This window comes from Pygocentrus nattereri, chromosome 2 (genome assembly GCF_015220715.1).
Source record: "Pygocentrus nattereri isolate fPygNat1 chromosome 2, fPygNat1.pri, whole genome shotgun sequence".
In the NCBI taxonomy this organism is placed as follows: domain Eukaryota; kingdom Metazoa; phylum Chordata; class Actinopteri; order Characiformes; family Serrasalmidae; genus Pygocentrus; species Pygocentrus nattereri.
The window spans coordinates 54,636,261-54,653,820 of record NC_051212.1 but is presented as its reverse complement, the minus strand read 5'-3'; the positions used below and the strand labels follow the sequence as shown (position 1 = coordinate 54,653,820).

The window sequence follows — 17,560 nt, the reverse complement described above, 5'->3', positions numbered from 1 at the left end:
GAGGGATGAGAGATGGAGAGGGGGATGAGAGAGGGATGAGAGACGGAGAGGGGGATGAGAGAGGAATGAGATATGGAGAGGGGGATGAGAGATGGAGAGGGGGATGAGAGAGGGATGAGAGACGGAGAGGGGGATGAGAGAGGAATGAGAGATGGAGAGGGGGATGAGAGAGGGATGAGAGATGGAGAGGGGGATGAGAGAGGGATGAGAGATGGAGAGGGGGATGAGAGAGGAATGAGAGATGGAGAGGGGGATGAGAGAGGAATGAGAGATGGAGAAGGGGATGAGAGAGGAATGAGAGATGGAGAGGGGGATGGAGAGGGGGATGATTTTTCTCTGCACTATTCTTGCCTTTCTAAAAGTGAACAGTGCTGAATATAGCAGCTCTGAAATATTCACAACACCATCATTTCACTCACACTCAGACCAGGCTGCTCACACCACCGTGTGTGTGTGTGTGTGTGTGTGTGTGTCCTGTTGGTCCTAGTCATCCTCAGAAGGCTCTCGCTGACCTCACGTATCCTTAGTAACAGCTCAGAGTTGGTGTGTGTGCGGGCGAGAGAAGAGAGAGAGAGACACCAGTGCAGGTTCTGTTCACACGTTTCACAAATTTTAAGCCGCTTTCCTGAAACGTGCCGCTCCTCCAATCAGAGCCTTCAGCTATTGGACCTGTTTACAGTTCAGCGTTTCTCCCACTGTCACAGCACAAAGTGTGGGGCTTTCGCTCTCACTACTACCTTTTATAATATTTAGACACTTTTTAAATTTTTTTGGCTTTTCCATCTTTATTTTTAATGCACTACGTATGTTACATATATCGCCGCTATCATAACAAAACCTCACATCTATAAAACTCTAACGTTACAGGAGAAGAAAAGAAAAATCTTCAAAGTCAATGGAACCAGAATTTTTACCATGTAATTTTGTGCAGTTTCCTTCAGTCTGACCATCATGAAATCTACACATAATGTAAAGGACACCAAGCATTTTCAAATGATGTCAAAACGTGAAAAACTACACAAACGGAGATGCAAGGTTTTGCTCCGACAGCGAAATATATAATCATATTTTTTAAGTTTTATACCTTTGTAAGAGTAAGTAAAACTTCATTTCTATAGCACTTTTCCAGCGTGACTCACAAAGTGCTTTACAAAACACACAAATAAAATGCAAGACAATTAAGATCATTCTAATCATACACTCAAAGAAGTAACACACACAGTTTAAAGCACATTGATCAAAAGCGAGAGAATAAAAATGAGTCTTTAAACGTTTTGTAAAAACCTGGATTGATTCAGAGAGTCTGACATCAGTAGGGAGATTATTCCACAATTGTAGGGCATAGACTGCAAAAGCACAGCCCCCCTCTGATTTGAAGTTAGTACATGGAACAGTTAATAACCCCTGATTAGAAGACCTTAAAGCTCTCGCGCTATGAAGAGCACGGAGGAGCTCAGTAACGTATGCTGGAGCCTCGTTATGAACAGCCTGATGGGTAAACATTCAAATTTAAAATCTATTCTACAGCTTACAGGCAACCAGTGTAGAGAAGCCAATACTGGTGTAATCAAATCAAATCAAATTTATTTGTGGCGCTTTTAGCTATTAGCAGTAGTATTAGTAGCAGTAGTATTAGTAGCAGTATTAATACCAGTAGTATTAATACCAGTAGTATTAGTACCAGTAGTATTAATAGTAGTAGTATTAGCAGCAGTAGTATTAATAGCAGTAGTATTAGTAGCAGTATTAGTACCAGTAGTATTAATACCATTAGTATTAGTACCAGTAGTATTAATAGCAGTAGTATTAGTAGCAGTAGTATTAGTGGCAGTAGTATTAGTAGCAGTAGTATTAGTGGCAGTAGTATTAGTAGCAGTAGTATTAGCAGTAGTATTAGTAGCAGCAGTACTAGTAGCTGTAGTATCAGCAGTAGCATTAGTAGGAGTAGTATTAGTAGCTGTAGTATCAGCAGTAGTATTAGTAGCAATAGTATTACTAGCTGTAGTATTAGTAGCAGTAGTATTAGTAGCTGTAGTATTAGTAGCTGTAGTATTAGTAGCTGTAGTATTAGCAGTATTAGTAGCAATAGTATCAGCAGTAGCATTAGTAGCAGTAGTATCAGCAGTAGTATTAATAGCTGTAGTATTAGTAGCTGTAGTATTAGTAGATGTAGTATTAGTAGCATTAGCAGTAGTATTAGTAGCAGTAGTATTAGTACCAGTAGTATTAGCAGCAGTAGTATTAGTAGCAGTAGCAGTAGTATTAGTAGCTGTAGTATCAGCAGCAGTCGTATTAGTAGCTGTAGTATTAGTAGCTGTAGTATTAGTAGCAGTAGCAGTAGTATTAGTAGCAGTAGCTGTAGTATTAGTAGCAGTAGTATTAGTAGCAGTAGCTGTAGTATTAGTAGCAGTAGTATTAGTATTAGTAGCTGTAGTATTAGTAGCAGTAGCTGTAGTATTATTAGCTGTAGTATTAGTAGCTGTAGTATTAGTAGCTGTAGTATTAGTATTAGTAGCTGTAGTATTAGTAGCTGTAGTATTAGTAGCAGTAGCTGTAGTATTAGTAGCTGTAGTATTAGCAGCAGTAGCTGTAGTATTAGTAGCTGTAGTATTAGTAGCTATAGTATTAGTAGCAGTAGCTGTAGTATTAGTAGCAGTAGCTGTAGTATTAGCAGCAGTAGTATTAGTAGCAGTAGCTGTAGTATTAGCAGCAGTAGTATTAGTAGCAGTAGCTGTAGTATTAGTAGCTGTAGTATTAGTATTAGTAGCTGTAGTATTAGTAGCTGTAGTATTAGTAGCAGTAGCTGTAGTATTAGTAGCTGTAGTATTAGCAGCAGTAGCTGTTGTATTAGTAGCAGTAGCTGTAGTATTAGTAGCAGTAGCTGTAGTATTAGCAGCAGTAGTATTAGTAGCAGTAGCTGTAGTATTAGCAGCAGTAGTATTAGTAGCAGTAGCTGTAGTATTAGTAGCTGTAGTATTAGTAGCAGTAGCTGTAGTATTAGCAGCAGTAGTATTAGCAGCAGTAGTATTAGTAGCAGTAGCTGTAGTATTAGTAGCTGTAGTATTAGTAGCAGTAGCTGTAGTATTAGTAGCTGTAGTATTAGCAGCAGTAGTATTAGTAGCAGTAGCTGTAGTATTAGTAGCTGTAGTATTAGTAGCAGTAGTATTAGTAGCAGTAGCTGTAGTAGCAGTAGCTGTAGTAGCAGTAGCTGTAGTATTAGTAGCAGTAGCTGTAGTATTAGTAGCTGTAGTATTAGTAGCAGTAGCTGTAGTATTAGTAGCTGTAGTATTAGTAGCAGTAGCTGTAGTATTAGTAGCTGTAGTATTAGCAGCAGTAGTATTAGTAGCAGTAGCTGTAGTAGCAGTAGCTGTAGTATTAGTAGCAGTAGTATTAGTAGCAGTAGCTGTAGTATTAGTAGCTGTAGTATTAGCAGCAGTAGTATTAGTAGCAGTAGCTGTAGTATTAGTAGCTGTAGTATTAGCAGCAGTAGTATTAGTAGCAGTAGCTGTAGTATTAGCAGCAGTAGTATTAGTAGCAGTAGCTGTAGTATTAGTAGCAGTAGTATTAGTAGCAGTAGTATTAGTAGCAGTAGCTGTAGTATTAGCAGCAGTAGTATTAGTAGCAGTAGCTGTAGTATTAGTAGCAGTAGTATTAGTAGCAGTAGTATTAGTAGCAGTAGCTGTAGTATTAGCAGCAGTAGTATTAGTAGCAGTAGCTGTAGTAGCAGTAGCTGTAGTATTAGTAGCAGTAGTATTAGTAGCAGTAGTATTAGTAGCAGTAGCTGTAGTATTAGTAGCTGTAGTATTAGCAGCAGTAGTATTAGTAGCAGTAGCTGTAGTATTAGTAGCTGTAGTATTAGCAGCAGTAGTATTAGTAGCAGTAGCTGTAGTATTAGCAGCAGTAGTATTAGTAGCAGTAGCTGTAGTATTAGTAGCAGTAGTATTAGTAGCAGTAGTATTAGTAGCAGTAGCTGTAGTATTAGCAGCAGTAGTATTAGTAGCAGTAGCTGTAGTATTAGTAGCTGTAGTATTAGCAGCAGTAGTATTAGTAGCAGTAGCTGTAGTATTAGTAGCAGTAGTATTAGTAGCAGTAATATGTTCCCTACACTTCGTCCTAGTGAGAAGACGAGCAGCTGCATTTTGAACAAGCTGTAGACGAGCCACCTCTCTGTGACTCAGACAAGTAAAGCAGGCATTGCATTGGTCCAAACGGGTGGAGACAAAGGCTTATAACTTTTTCAACGTCGGAAAAGGGCCGGAACCTTCTAACTTTACTAATATTTCTAAGCTGGAAAAAGCAGGGTTGAAGAAGCTTCTTGATGTGTAAGGAGAAACTGAGGTGGGAGTCAAAAGCCACACCGAGATTTCTCACAAAGGGCTTTGCCTTTAAACCCACACAATCAATGGCTAACTGCACCTGGACATTTCCTCAGAGCCCACAATTACAACCTCTGTCTTTTCATCACTTAGTTTAAGAACATTCTGAGACATCCAGGTTTTACTGGCTGTCAGACAGCTGGGCACTTCGTTTGACAGACAGATATATCTGTGTATCATCAGCATAAAAATGAAAAGAAACATTAAACCTTTGACACCAGTCTGATCACAAATAAGTGGCTGCACACTTGTACATTACAGCCTGAATTATTTGTATTCAGAGGACTTTCAACAGACTACGACTACAAGAACCGCCGTCTAGAATCTCTCAGGCCTCAACATGCAGCATTAATGCGAGGTCAGCGCTTCATCTGTGAGGAATCATGTATTGACATGTCCTCCTCCTTGTTTCTACACTCACTGTCCACTTTATCAGCTCCACTGACCACATAGTTCCACTCTGTAGTTCTACAGTTACAGACTGTAGTCCATCTGTTTCTCTGATACTCTGTTACCCTGTTCTTCAGTGGTCATGACCCCCATGGACCCTCACAGAGCAGGTACTGTTTGGGTGGTGGGTCATTCTCAGCACTGCAGTAACACTGACGTGGTGGTGGTGTGTTAGTGTGTGTTGTGCTGGTGCGAGTGGATCAGACACAGCAGTGTTGCTGGATTTTCTAAACACCTCAGTGTCACTGCTGGACTGAAAAGCATAGACGTCCAGCCAGCAGCGTCCTGTGACCAGTGATGAAGGACTAGAGGATGACCAGCACAAACTGTGCAGCAGCAGATGAGCTGTCGTCTCTGACTTTACATCTACAAGGTGGACCGACAAGGTAGGAGTGTCTAATAGAGTGGACAGTGAGTGGACACAGTGTTTAAAAACTCCAGCAGCACTGCTGTGTCTGATCCACTCAGACCAGCACAACACACACTAACACCACCACCACCACCACGTCAGTGTTACTGCAGTGCTGAGAATGACCCACCACCTAAATAGTACCTGCTCTGTGAGGGTCCATGGGTGTCCCGACCACTGAAGAACAAAGTATGTAGAGAAACAGATGCACTACGGTCTGTAACTGTAGGACAGTGGAGCTGATAAAGTGGACAGTGAGCGTAGAAACAAGGCCTCTAATGAATTTCATTATAATGTATTATAACTGCTCATTATAATTAAGCACCATTCATCAGCAACTCCCATCATGCAGTAGCTGAACCTGTTTCTCTAAGACTCTGAGAGCGTGTCAGAGACAGAACACAGAACCCACACACACACCATGAATCACTGTACACACACACACACACACAGGTCACTGACGCGTAATTCTCACCAACCGGTTACAAGCAGGTCCCAAAAACAGGATATATGAGTAGAGGAAGGGCTTTTTTGGGGGCGTTTGAAGTCTAAAGGCCGATTTCACCCCCTCCCTCTTCCTCCCGCTACAGTGAAGCCGTCTTTCCCCGATTAATATGAGGTGTTGGACGGATACGTCTTCAAAGAAAACAACGCTGGGGTTCGTCAAGAGACGAAAACGCACATCAGAAGATTTCCAGACGCAAAGTTTTCCTGATATTTGTTTGTTTGCAATTAATAAACATATTTAAACGCGTTCAACAGAAACCTTCTCCAGTATTTTCTAGAAATCGAGGTCCCGGTCTGTTTGAACGCTGAATATATTGAGCTGAACTGCCGGTTAGTGGGCGATACGGTAAAAACTGGACGTCATGACACTTCAACACAGTTTTAGGATACGCGAGTTATTGTCATAATTAGCATCAGTGAATGACTTGAATTCAACATTTCAGATTCATACAGAAGCTGATTTACTAAGCGGAAGGTAAAACACGCTCTAGCGGAGGATCCACAGTGTGATCCGCGCTAGGACAGGACAGATTCATCTCTCTGTGTCATCGCTCCGTCAACCCCAGCATATATATATATATATATATATATATGCATCATATGGGGGCAAAGCAGATGTTTTGGCCAAGCAAACGTTTTAAATACCGTTAGATTTAAATCCCGATTCAGAAGAGACAGGGTGAAAACAGAAAAGCTCCAAGAGGAAAACTTCTAGATACTGATACAGAAACCAGAACACTGGCCAGGAAAGCTGCTGCGGTCAGCGGCCGACGGCGCACACACACTAAACCGACCTGGCAACCGACCTGACAACGAAGGCTGGGAGACTCCCGAACCCAAGAATTCCCTTTAACGTTGTGTAAATTTCTGCTGAAATAGAGAAGCTCATATGTTGCCGCGGTGACCAGCGCAAATACGGGGCGTCCGAACCCTGGGAACGAAAATCGGCCAAATACTCACAGCTGAAAAATAAACAGCAGAGCTGCCCGAGCACAAAGAGGGAGAATTAGAGTCGTTAAACACACACACACACACACACACACACACACACTCTGAAACACACTGAAACACACTGACACACACTGACACACACTGACACACACTGACACACACGGAAACACACGGAAACACACACACACACGGAAACACACACACACACTGACACACACACACACACTGACACACACACACAAACACACACACACACAAACTCACGCTCACTGAAACTCTCTCTCACACACACACACACACACACACTCACTGAAACACACACACACACACCTTTTATTTCTCACTGTGGCCTGTTTTCTGAGCATCACTACAGAAAAACAACGTCATGCACTGCATTCCACTGCTGTAACGCCACCTGGCACAGATTCCTGCCCATAACGCCTCCACCATCACATCACACACCACTCTGAATGACTGACTTTTCATCTCAGCCATTTAATTACACCCTCTTTAAATATTCCACTTTATTATAGTCCGTCGCCGTCCAAGGAGAATCAAGCATCTCCAAAATAGCAACTTTACAGGAGAGGCCAAACCCTCGCCCATCTTTCAATGCAAGTCAATGTAAAGAGATTTTATTCCAAGTGACTTTAGAGTGTTTCTATTGATCCACGCATCATGAAATCGGCACACAGCGTAAAGGAGCTTTGCTGTGTTCAAACGGCACCGGAAAAAAAAAACGATAAAAACGGAGATACACGGTTTTCTTCGGACGGGACCATCCGGTCGTCCTCGTGGACAGCAAGTTCATCTGATCTCAAACTGAACTACTGCACCTTTTAATTTCAATTTGCTGTGTTTGTGCATTTTTAATGATTTTCCAGTATAAATTCCAGGAATTTTCTCCTATTACAATACTGTTTCAGTACCAGCATGGTGGTACCCATCAGCCCTCAGTGCTATGAGCAGCATGTAAACATTAGGCTTTGCTGTTTTTAATCAAAGCAACAACTGTAATTAAAAAAATACAACTTAATTTGCCTTTCAAACGTAGCCTCTCTCTATTTTGATGCAATTAAACCTGTTCAAAGCCTTAATCTAAACGAGCCTTTTCCTCTCGTTAAGTGACTGTAAAGCCACCATAACCTCCTTTATAAATAAAGCTATTATTATCGTTATTATTATTATTATTATTATTATTACTCTGCCATGCGCAACAGGTGCATTCACTTCAGAAAACTGATCAGAAATATTGAGACTATATTATTGTTGTCATATTAATGTAAAGTCCATCAGTTTTAGAATTCATTTGACTGCAGTGTATTTCTGTGGTTTGTCCCACAGCTTTGCACAGAGGTTTCAGTAACGAAGCTCAAGTTAAATTCTTCACATCGTTTCTGAGCAGTTCTCATGAAATGAGTGCAGAATTGAGCTAATAAGCACTAAGCGTGTCTGTGAGCTGCTGAAGAGGGTCTCTGTGCTCCAGGACCCCAAAGAGAACTGGATTACAGTGGGGTCAGAGTAAGACTGCCCCCTGCAGGAGACGGAAAGCCGGTCTGCATTTAGGAGGAACTAAACTCACATTATAATTCCGAATATAATGCTGAATGTTTACTAGCACGTTCATTTACCATTGCTTTCTTATATGTAATTAAAGGGCCAGTTCATACATATACATATATATATATATATATATATATAGAGAGAGAGATAGAGAGAGCTGCTGTTGGAAGAAATCTTTTCAAGTTTTTCAGTTTTTGGCTTAATTTGAAAACATCTGTTGCTCTTTACATTGTGTGTAAATTTTAGAATGAATAAACTAAAAGAAATGACCAAAAGTGAGTCGGTCTGGTTCCATTGACTTACATTAAAAATGAAGTAGGTTTTTTTCCTTTTCCAGTTTTTCTCCGGTTTTTAGTTTTTGACATAATTTGAAAAGGCCTGTTACTCCTTACATTGGGTGTGAATTTCATGAAGAATGGACCAAAAGAAACTACCCAAACTGACTATACACACATACACACACACACACACACACACACACACACACACACACATTAAAACATATGTACATATTCAGAAACTCTCCACATCCACAGGTTTTTTTTGGTAAATAAAACATTCAAACTGATTTCTTGCAACTTTAAGTTGTGAATTCCAGACTCAAAATCAGAATTTTGTTTATTTACAGCATTTTTCTTGAGAAATATTTGTGCTTGTCTGCTGTGTTCAGTGTGTCATCAAACTGTGACTCACCAGGACTAATTTCTTTCATGTGTAACGATCTCCTCCAAATAAAGTGATTCTGATTCAGCACTAAAACTGATTCCTCACTGCTTTACATTCAGTATCAAATGCATGTGTTGTTATTAAAGCTATAGAACTGAACTATTTTCGCTATTTTATGCCCAGTATTAAAACTGCTATTTTTTTCTTTAGCACTGAAACTGATCTCTTGTAATTTTCCTTCAGTATTTAAAAAGGTTTATTTTACTTTATCTTTAGTATTAAAACTGATTTAAATTAGTTTGTGCTACTTTACTTTAAGTGTTAAAACTGATTTCTCACCGCTTTACCTTCAGTGTTAAACTGCTTTCTTGCTATTTTTTCCTTTAGTATTAAATATGATTTCTTGCTACTTTCAGTATTAAAATCAATTTCTTGTAAGTTTACTTAAAATGTAAAAACTGATTTATTGCTACTCACGCTTCACTATTTGAACCCATTTTGTGTTATTTTACCTTCAGTATTAAAACTGATTTATTGCAACTTTTCCATCACTGTTACACTCAGAAAACATATTTTATTGTTACTTTACCTTCAATTTTATATTGATTTCTTGCTACCTTTTCTACATTCAGTACTGAAACTGATTTCTTGTCATTTTTTTCTTTGGTATTAAAGCTGATCTTTTGCAATTTTCTTTTAGTATTAAAAAAACATTTATTAATATTTTTTAATCTTTGGTAATTTTCCTTTTTTACCTTCGATAAAATTTATATCTTCTTGCTGCTTTATGTTTAGTGTTAAAATCAATTTCTTGTACATTTACCTTCAGTATTAAAACTGATTTATTGTCATTTTACCTTCAGTATTAAAATCAATTTCTTGTACATTTACCTTCAGAATTAAAACAGATGTATTGCTATTTTATGTTTAATATTAAAATCTTTAATTTTTGTAAGTTTACCTTCAATATTAAAACTCTCTTCCTGCTACTTAACCATCAGTATTAGCAGCAGTTTTCTGCAAGTTTAACCTTCAGCATTAAAACTGATTTAAACTAGTTTCACGCTACTTTACTTTCAATATTAAAACTGATTTCTTGCTGCTTTACGGTAAGAATAAAAGGTGATTTCACTGCGTCTTACGTCCAGCACTAAAACTATGACCTCCGACCTCCGATTTTAGTATGAAGCTTTGGCGGAAAGAAGCGGAGGAAGGTGGAAAACGTGGTCTCGGTGACCCCTGGTGTTTTTAAGAATGGGTCAAACAGATAAAATTGAACTAAAATAGATTAGATTTGAGAGCATAGCAGGACTCGGTGAGAAGGTCACGCCACACGTATCCACACTACTTCATCTTCCAGAGCTTAATGAACTCTCCTGCTTCGTTTCCTCCTGTTACTGAATCTAACGTGCAAAATTAAACGCGCCCATTAAAGCAGCCCGCATGGCGCTGTAGCGTGGAGACGAGAGCAGGTAGTTCGGAGGCACGAATGAGCGCCTGGTAATTTGACATGTACTTAAAAAAGAAAACCTCAAATCTGCCTTTTATGGGGTTCTGTGGCTCCAGAGTTGACCTTCTCCGAGATCCGCAGGAGGGCTTTCATATGAACTGCACGTCTACGACCGTTTCCTTTCTTCACACACACACACTTGCGGCGGACGTGTAGGTCAACATAAAGCAGTGCTGCCCTCGCTTCCGCGTTTATGGACGATCAGTAGCCAGAAGCAGCCGCGGCCGAAATGAAAGGTTATAAAGCGGCCCGCTGGCTTCTCTCCGCCGTCCCCCCAAAACAAATTAGCCCTGCCCTCGTAAACTACAGTAGCAACTAATCTTTATGTAAGTTTGCCAAAACGGACACAAACCAGGAGCCACTTCAAACCGGAGGGAGGAGGGGACTTAACACGCTCTGCTTTCTTCCTTTTCAGATTCGGTTTTCTCGGCGGGCTCCACTGAGCGCCAGCTGTTTGAAGCTCGGAGTAATTTATGATATGAGGAAGTTCGGCGAGCTGTAGATGGGTTTTTTTTTTGGCTTTTGAAGTTTTATATTTTTTGGGGGGGGGTGTTGTGCTCGAGGTGCCCCTCATAACAATACGAGGCCAAAAAGACAGAATAACTATGAGTGTTTATTGGTATACACTGCAGGCCAAAGGCGTGGAAGCAGGCAGACTTTTTACTGCCAGCAAAATAACACGCTTATCTCCCCCAAAGCAGTCGGCGCCAGATATATATACATATATATATATATATATATATTACAGTTGCTTTATAGCACGGGATTAATATAACCTGGGATTATTCCTGCACTTCTTTTTATAGCACATGATTAGAATTAGATTATTCCTACAGTTAGTTTTACTGATGCCACTGGTTTTATTAAAGTGTAATCCATTCTTACTCTTAAGTACAATCTTGACAGGATTAGTGTCACATGGAAAGGTGCGGTAACGTAATAATTTTAGTCCTGTCCATGCTGTAATAATCTAAATCTATAAAACGTACTGTAGGAATAATCCCAGATCATATTAATCCCACGATATAAAGCAACTGCAGGAATAATGCCAGGTTATACTAACCCTGTGCTATAAAAAGAACTATAGGAATAACCCCAGGTTATAGTAAGCCTATGCTATAAAGCAACTATGGAAATAATTCCAGATTACATTAGTTCCATGCTATAAAGCAGCCGTAGAAATAATCCCAGGTTATACTAACCCTGTGCTATAAAAAGAACTATAGGAATAATCCCAGGTTACATTAATCCAAAGATATTAAGCAACCGTAGAAATAATCCCAGGTTATGTTAATCCCGTGCTATAAAGCAACCATAGAAATAATCCCAGGTTATGTTAATCCCGCATTATACTGACACTCTTAACGTAAGACATCTGACTGAGCTGATGAACCTTCAGAAGCTTCTGAAATTCTGATTGAATTCAATCGGATTACAGATTCAGAATAAGGTGTTTATTCTCACTCTACTCAATAATGTGATGGAAAATCTTCGTTTACATGCTCGCTACAAGTAATCCGACGCAAAATGACGTGTATATGTGTAGCACATACAGTAAATGTTACCATGACAGCGAGCACCATATAAGTCCAGTCAGAGTGAGATGAGCAGCAGTGAGCAGTGATTGTGTGTTTTAACTGCTTTAAAATGACGTCAGACTCAGGAAAACGTCCTTCACACGTCCTTATTAAAGAAGGCCGAGAGGAAGACGTCGTGCTCTGAGACGCATAAGCTGGACGTCCGTCCCACCGCCGTCTTTTAAAGATCAGAGCATGAACTTCGTCTCCTCTGCAGACCAGTTTCTGCTCCGCCGTGTTGAACGGTATAAACTCTCACTGTGACGCGACGCACATGCAGAACGGGCTTAAACTTTCCGATAGGGAATGTAATCGGATACAGACGCTTACACGGATATTATTCTTCTACTTAATGGATTATTTACAGGATTACCCACCTCGATCAGTCGGATAGAAACTGTTTTCTGAATAGCCTCAATCAGACTAGACTATTCAGATTGAGGTGTTTACATGGACGTATTCTATTCCGACTGAGCCATTAGTCGGATTATTAACGGATTATTAGGCTGAATGTAAACGTGGCTACTGTACAAATGACCAGATCTGATCCATATGATAAGACTGTAGTCGGATTTGGTTGCATATTTAAGTTGGTTGTCATGGGAATGTGTATGGTGACTGGCGCCAACACAAGTGTGACTTTCTCTTGAAAAAATATCTTTTTTTTTTTTTTTACGAGGTTAGAACTGCGCAGTTCTTCTGCGTACTACAGTGCGTGGGTTACAGCTTCACTCCAGACACCAGGCCTTGGTACCCAACCTGCTATGGATTTGTCGTTATGTTGACGCACACTCTACAGTAATGACAAATGATTTTATTGATTATTTTAATGATAACCACTTCTGCAGGCTCTCCTTTCCCTCGCTGAGTAAAATCAAGAGAAAGTAAAATAAAGACGTCTATTGCACGGATTCTATTTAATAATGTCAAAGTAAACACATCATCTATTAACCTGTGATAGATTCCATATATATGTTCAAAATATATCACACACATGACATAAACGACATTTATACTCATTGACTCTATATGATATATACATGTTCATTGTCTGTATATATGATATATGACATCTCTGCTCAATAACTGTATATTTATGTTCAATAACTGTATGTATAATATATACAATGTATACAGTCACTGACTGTATGTGATATGACATACAATCATTGCCTGCATATGTGAGATATACACTCGTTGGTTACATATACATATATGCTCACTGAGTGTACATAAAATATGTATGTTACTTTATGATATATATATGATATATGTACAATCATTGACTGTATATGATATGATATATGATATATACACTTGTTGGTTGTATATGCAATATATATGCTCACTGAGTGTACATAAAATATGTATGTTACTCTATTTATATATATATATATATATATATATATATATATATATATATATATATATATATACACACACACACACTCACATAATGTGTACACTCATTGACTGTATATACGACATATGATATCTACATTCATTGGAACTTGAGGACACTGTTGGTTTCCCTAAATGTTGGTGATACAAACTCAAAACTGCGTTCACAAAATGAAAAAAAATGTAAACATAATCAATTCTGATGAAGCTTACTTTGTCCAGCTATACGTCTACAGAATGTAAAGCTATTTAAATGGAATAAATCAATAATGCCATTAATCGTGATTCGTCATTTCAATCAACAAACAGCCTAACAGGTCTTCTGTAAAGGCATCCATACCTTTTTGGAGCCAGCGAAGCCCTCAGACTCCAGGAAGAAATAAGCGAAAGGCATGAGCACGAAGAGACAGAGGTTGGAGAAGAGAGACACCAGATTCCACAGCCCTGAGGAAGAACAGAGCACAAGACGGTCAGTGCATCACACAGCGCTGTAAAAGGCCTTGGGCCACCTCAGAAAACGACCCGTGTAAAGCCATTTATCAGGACATTTATTCGTCAAAAAAAAAAAGCTACCACGAGAAGTTAAATCATACTTTCACCATTATAGACAAATGAGCTTCCACGATAAACACACTGTCTGGGCTGACATGCAGATCCGTTCGGCAATCTGACTGATTTGATTCAGACTGAGGTGTTTATTCTCACTCTACTCAACAATGTGACGAACATCTGTTCACACGCTCACTACAAGTAATCCGATCCAAAATTACACGCAGACAACCGCTTAGAGTAGACGTTACCACGACAACCAGCATCCCGTGAGGTCCAGTCAGAGTGAGATGAGCAGCAGTGAGCAGTGATTGTGTGTTTTAACTGCTTTAAAATGACGTCAGACTCAGGAAAACGTCCTTCACACGTCCTCATTAAAGAAGGCCGAGAGGAAGACGTCGTGCTCTGAGACACATAAGCTGGACGTCCGTCCCACCGCCGTCTTTTAAAGATCAGAGCATGAACTTCGTCTCCTCTGCAGACCAGTTTCTGCTCCGCCGTGTTGAACGGTATAAACTCTCACTGTGACGCGACGCACATGCAGAACGGACTGAAACTTTCCGATAGGGAATGTAATCGGATACAGACGCTTACACGGATATTATTCTTCTATTTAACAGATTATATACAGGATTACCCACCTCGCTCAGTCGGATAGAAACTGTTTTCCAAATGGCCTCAATCAGACTAGACTATTCAGATTGAGGTGTTTACATGGACGTATTCTATTCCGATTGAGCCATTAGTCGGATTATTAATGGATTATGGGGCTGCATGTAAACGTGGCTACTGTTAAGAGCTGTGATGCCACAACAGAGCCAATATACACTCATAGGCTGTGTATATATAATTCATATGCTCATTGATTGTATATATGGTACATACAGTATAATATACAAGGTCCATTATTTTCAAGCCCAGAATTTACACTCACCATCCAATACAGAGTTTATCTAATCAATCCTGATTAAATTACATCAGGTGCTGCTGATGGAACTGAACAAATCCATGCAATGGCTGGAAAGCAGCAAGAAGTCATCAGTTTGTATATTCATAACTTTACTGAAAACAACATATTCTGACTAGTGGCTACTACACTTAAATTCGCTTGTGTTTATTCTAAAGTTATACGGCGTTTTTACTGGCAAAATAACACTTAAAGCCCAGTTAAACAGATTTTTCCACAGAAACGTACATCAATCCATTTCTCTACACGTGAAATAAGACAGGACTGATAGTCCTCACTGGTCTAAATGACCAGAGGGAACAGCTCACAATCCATACGGTCAGAAATACAGAGTTTTGACCACACGGCTCACTCCTCCTGCTGTTATAACGAATGAGAAGAACATCAATGGAAGCTGAAATGAATCATTTTGGACTTTCTCTTAAAACCCGTGAGCTCTGTAAAGCAACACAAATGTTACACTCTGATGCCCTCTGGTGGCCAGAGATGAAACTGGCCATTAAATAAAATTGAATTCAATGCCAAAAAACATGTAATACAATCAGTAGTGATCCACACTTTTCCTCAAAGCTGGGGATTAATTGTGGTTATACAACATTTTGGCTAATCAATCCCTCACTAAATGAAATCTGAAGCTGCTGGAATGTGAAGTAAGAAGCCAAACCTGCTTCTAAACATCACAACTTTAACGAAAACTCTTATGTTTTACTGTATTTATGCTTGTTTGTCTCAATTATAACGGTAAAAGGTGTTTCACTGGCCATACTGTAATCATTTCAGTACATTTATTTATATCATCGGTTATTCAGCCAAGAATATTGATCCCAGAGCTTCACATCTTCAAGCTCATGTTCTGCTGCTCCAAAGTATCCCAGTGCTTTTCTAGTGAGATTACATACCAACCTACTTCTTTAAATGCACCTATTTAAATCTCCACTCACCGTCCACTTTATCAGCTCCACTGACCGTTTAGTTCCACTCTGTAGTTCTACAGTTACAGACTGTAGTCCATCTGTTTCTCTGATACTCTGTTACCCTGTTCTTCAGTGGTCAGGACCCCCATGGACCCTCACAGAGCAGGTGCTGTTTGGGTGGTAGGTCATTCTCAGCACTGCAGTAACACTGACGTGGTGGTGGTGGTGTGTTAGTGTGTGTTGTGCTGGTCTGAGTGGATCAGACACAGCAGTGCTGTGTATCAGAGAAACAGATGGACTACCGTCTGTAACTGTGGAACTACAGAGTGCAGCTAAGCGGTCAGTGGAGCTGATAAAGTGGACAGTGAGTGTAGAAACAAGGAGGTGGACCTTAGGAAGTGGCCAGTTGCATGTGCACAACTTAACAGCAGCTATACCTCCGAACTACAAGCGTTCCTGCACTTGTAAACAAGTAAAACAGAAACGACGTGCACTGACGTGCTTTTTATGGACGTGGATTTCTTCTGGACACAGCGGAGCGGCGTTTCAGTGAACGGTGTAACTGAAATCTGGCCAAAGTTTATCCAGAAACAAAACACAGGTTCATGTGAGGTGTAAACAGACCCATGGTGTTTCTGAAACACCGCTATTTAAATATTTATTTATAGAAGAGTTATATGTAATTTATGTGACTGAGCGCATGCTGAACACTGAGGTCAAGCAGAGTCTGATCCAGGAAGAAATGTCCACCACTTCGAGAATGTAAGCCCAACTAATCCAAGACGAGAACAACACAAGAAGCTTCTCCTGTCAACCCTAACAGGGATGAGGGTCCAGGGCTGATACTGACCGTGGATGAGGGAGCCATTGAGCCACTGGATGTAGTAGTTCTTGGGCAGGGAGAGGAGGATCTCATTGCTGATTATAGAGAAGGGAAGGAGGAGGACGGCCCCTCCAGACACCGCCAGCGTAAACGTACAGAGGTACATACTGCAAAACAGAGAGAGAACAACCGTCGTGTCACACAGACAGATCACTTTACTGCTTTATGACTTTTGGTTGAAACAGACAGTTCAGCTGAAAATCTAATTTAGACAGTTTCCAGATTCAGTGTCTGGAATGTGCTTCTTCAGTTCTGCACTCGATCTGTAAGAATAATGTAGCTAACAAGTGGTTCACTAACACCTGCTTTCACTCACTGGCCACTTTATTAGAAACACCCACCTTGTGCTTCCACTCACTGGCCACTTTATTAGAAACACCCACCTTGTGCTTCCACTCACTGGCCACTTTATTAGAAACACCCACCTTGTGCTTCCACTCACTGGCCACTTTATTAGAGACACCCACCTTGTGCTTCCACTCACTGGCCACTTTATTAGAGACACCCACCTTGTGCTTCCACTCACTGGCCACTTTATTAGAAACACCCACCTTGTGCTTCCACTCACTGGCCACTTTATTAGAAACACCCGCCTTGTGCTTCCACTCACTGGCCACTTTATTAGAGACACCCACCTTGTGCTTCCACTCACTGGCCACTTTATTAGAAACACCCACCTTGTGCTTCCACTCACTGGCCACTTTATTAGAAACACCCACCTTGTGCTTCCACTCACTGGCCACTTTATTAGAAACACCCGCCTTGTGCTTCCACTCACTGGCCACTTTATTGGAAACACCCGCCTTGTGCTTCCACTCACTGGCCACTTTATTAGAA

At 40.2% G+C, this 17,560-nt stretch overlaps 1 protein-coding gene across 3 annotated transcripts in view; it reads right to left on the bottom strand.

Annotated features, from left to right (window-relative positions):
• lmbr1 (limb development membrane protein 1) overlaps positions 1-17,560 on the bottom strand; it is a 73,526-nt gene that overhangs the window by 46,948 nt on the left and 9,018 nt on the right. For all 3 annotated transcript variants that reach the window (XM_017703495.2, XM_017703496.2, XM_017703497.2), the window contains exons 4-5: positions 16,691-16,830; positions 13,751-13,854 (exon numbers count right to left, since the gene is read on the bottom strand). In XM_017703495.2, coding sequence (XP_017558984.1) covers positions 13,751-13,854; positions 16,691-16,830 — 244 coding nt within the window. The remainder of the gene's footprint in view (positions 1-13,750; positions 13,855-16,690; positions 16,831-17,560) is intronic.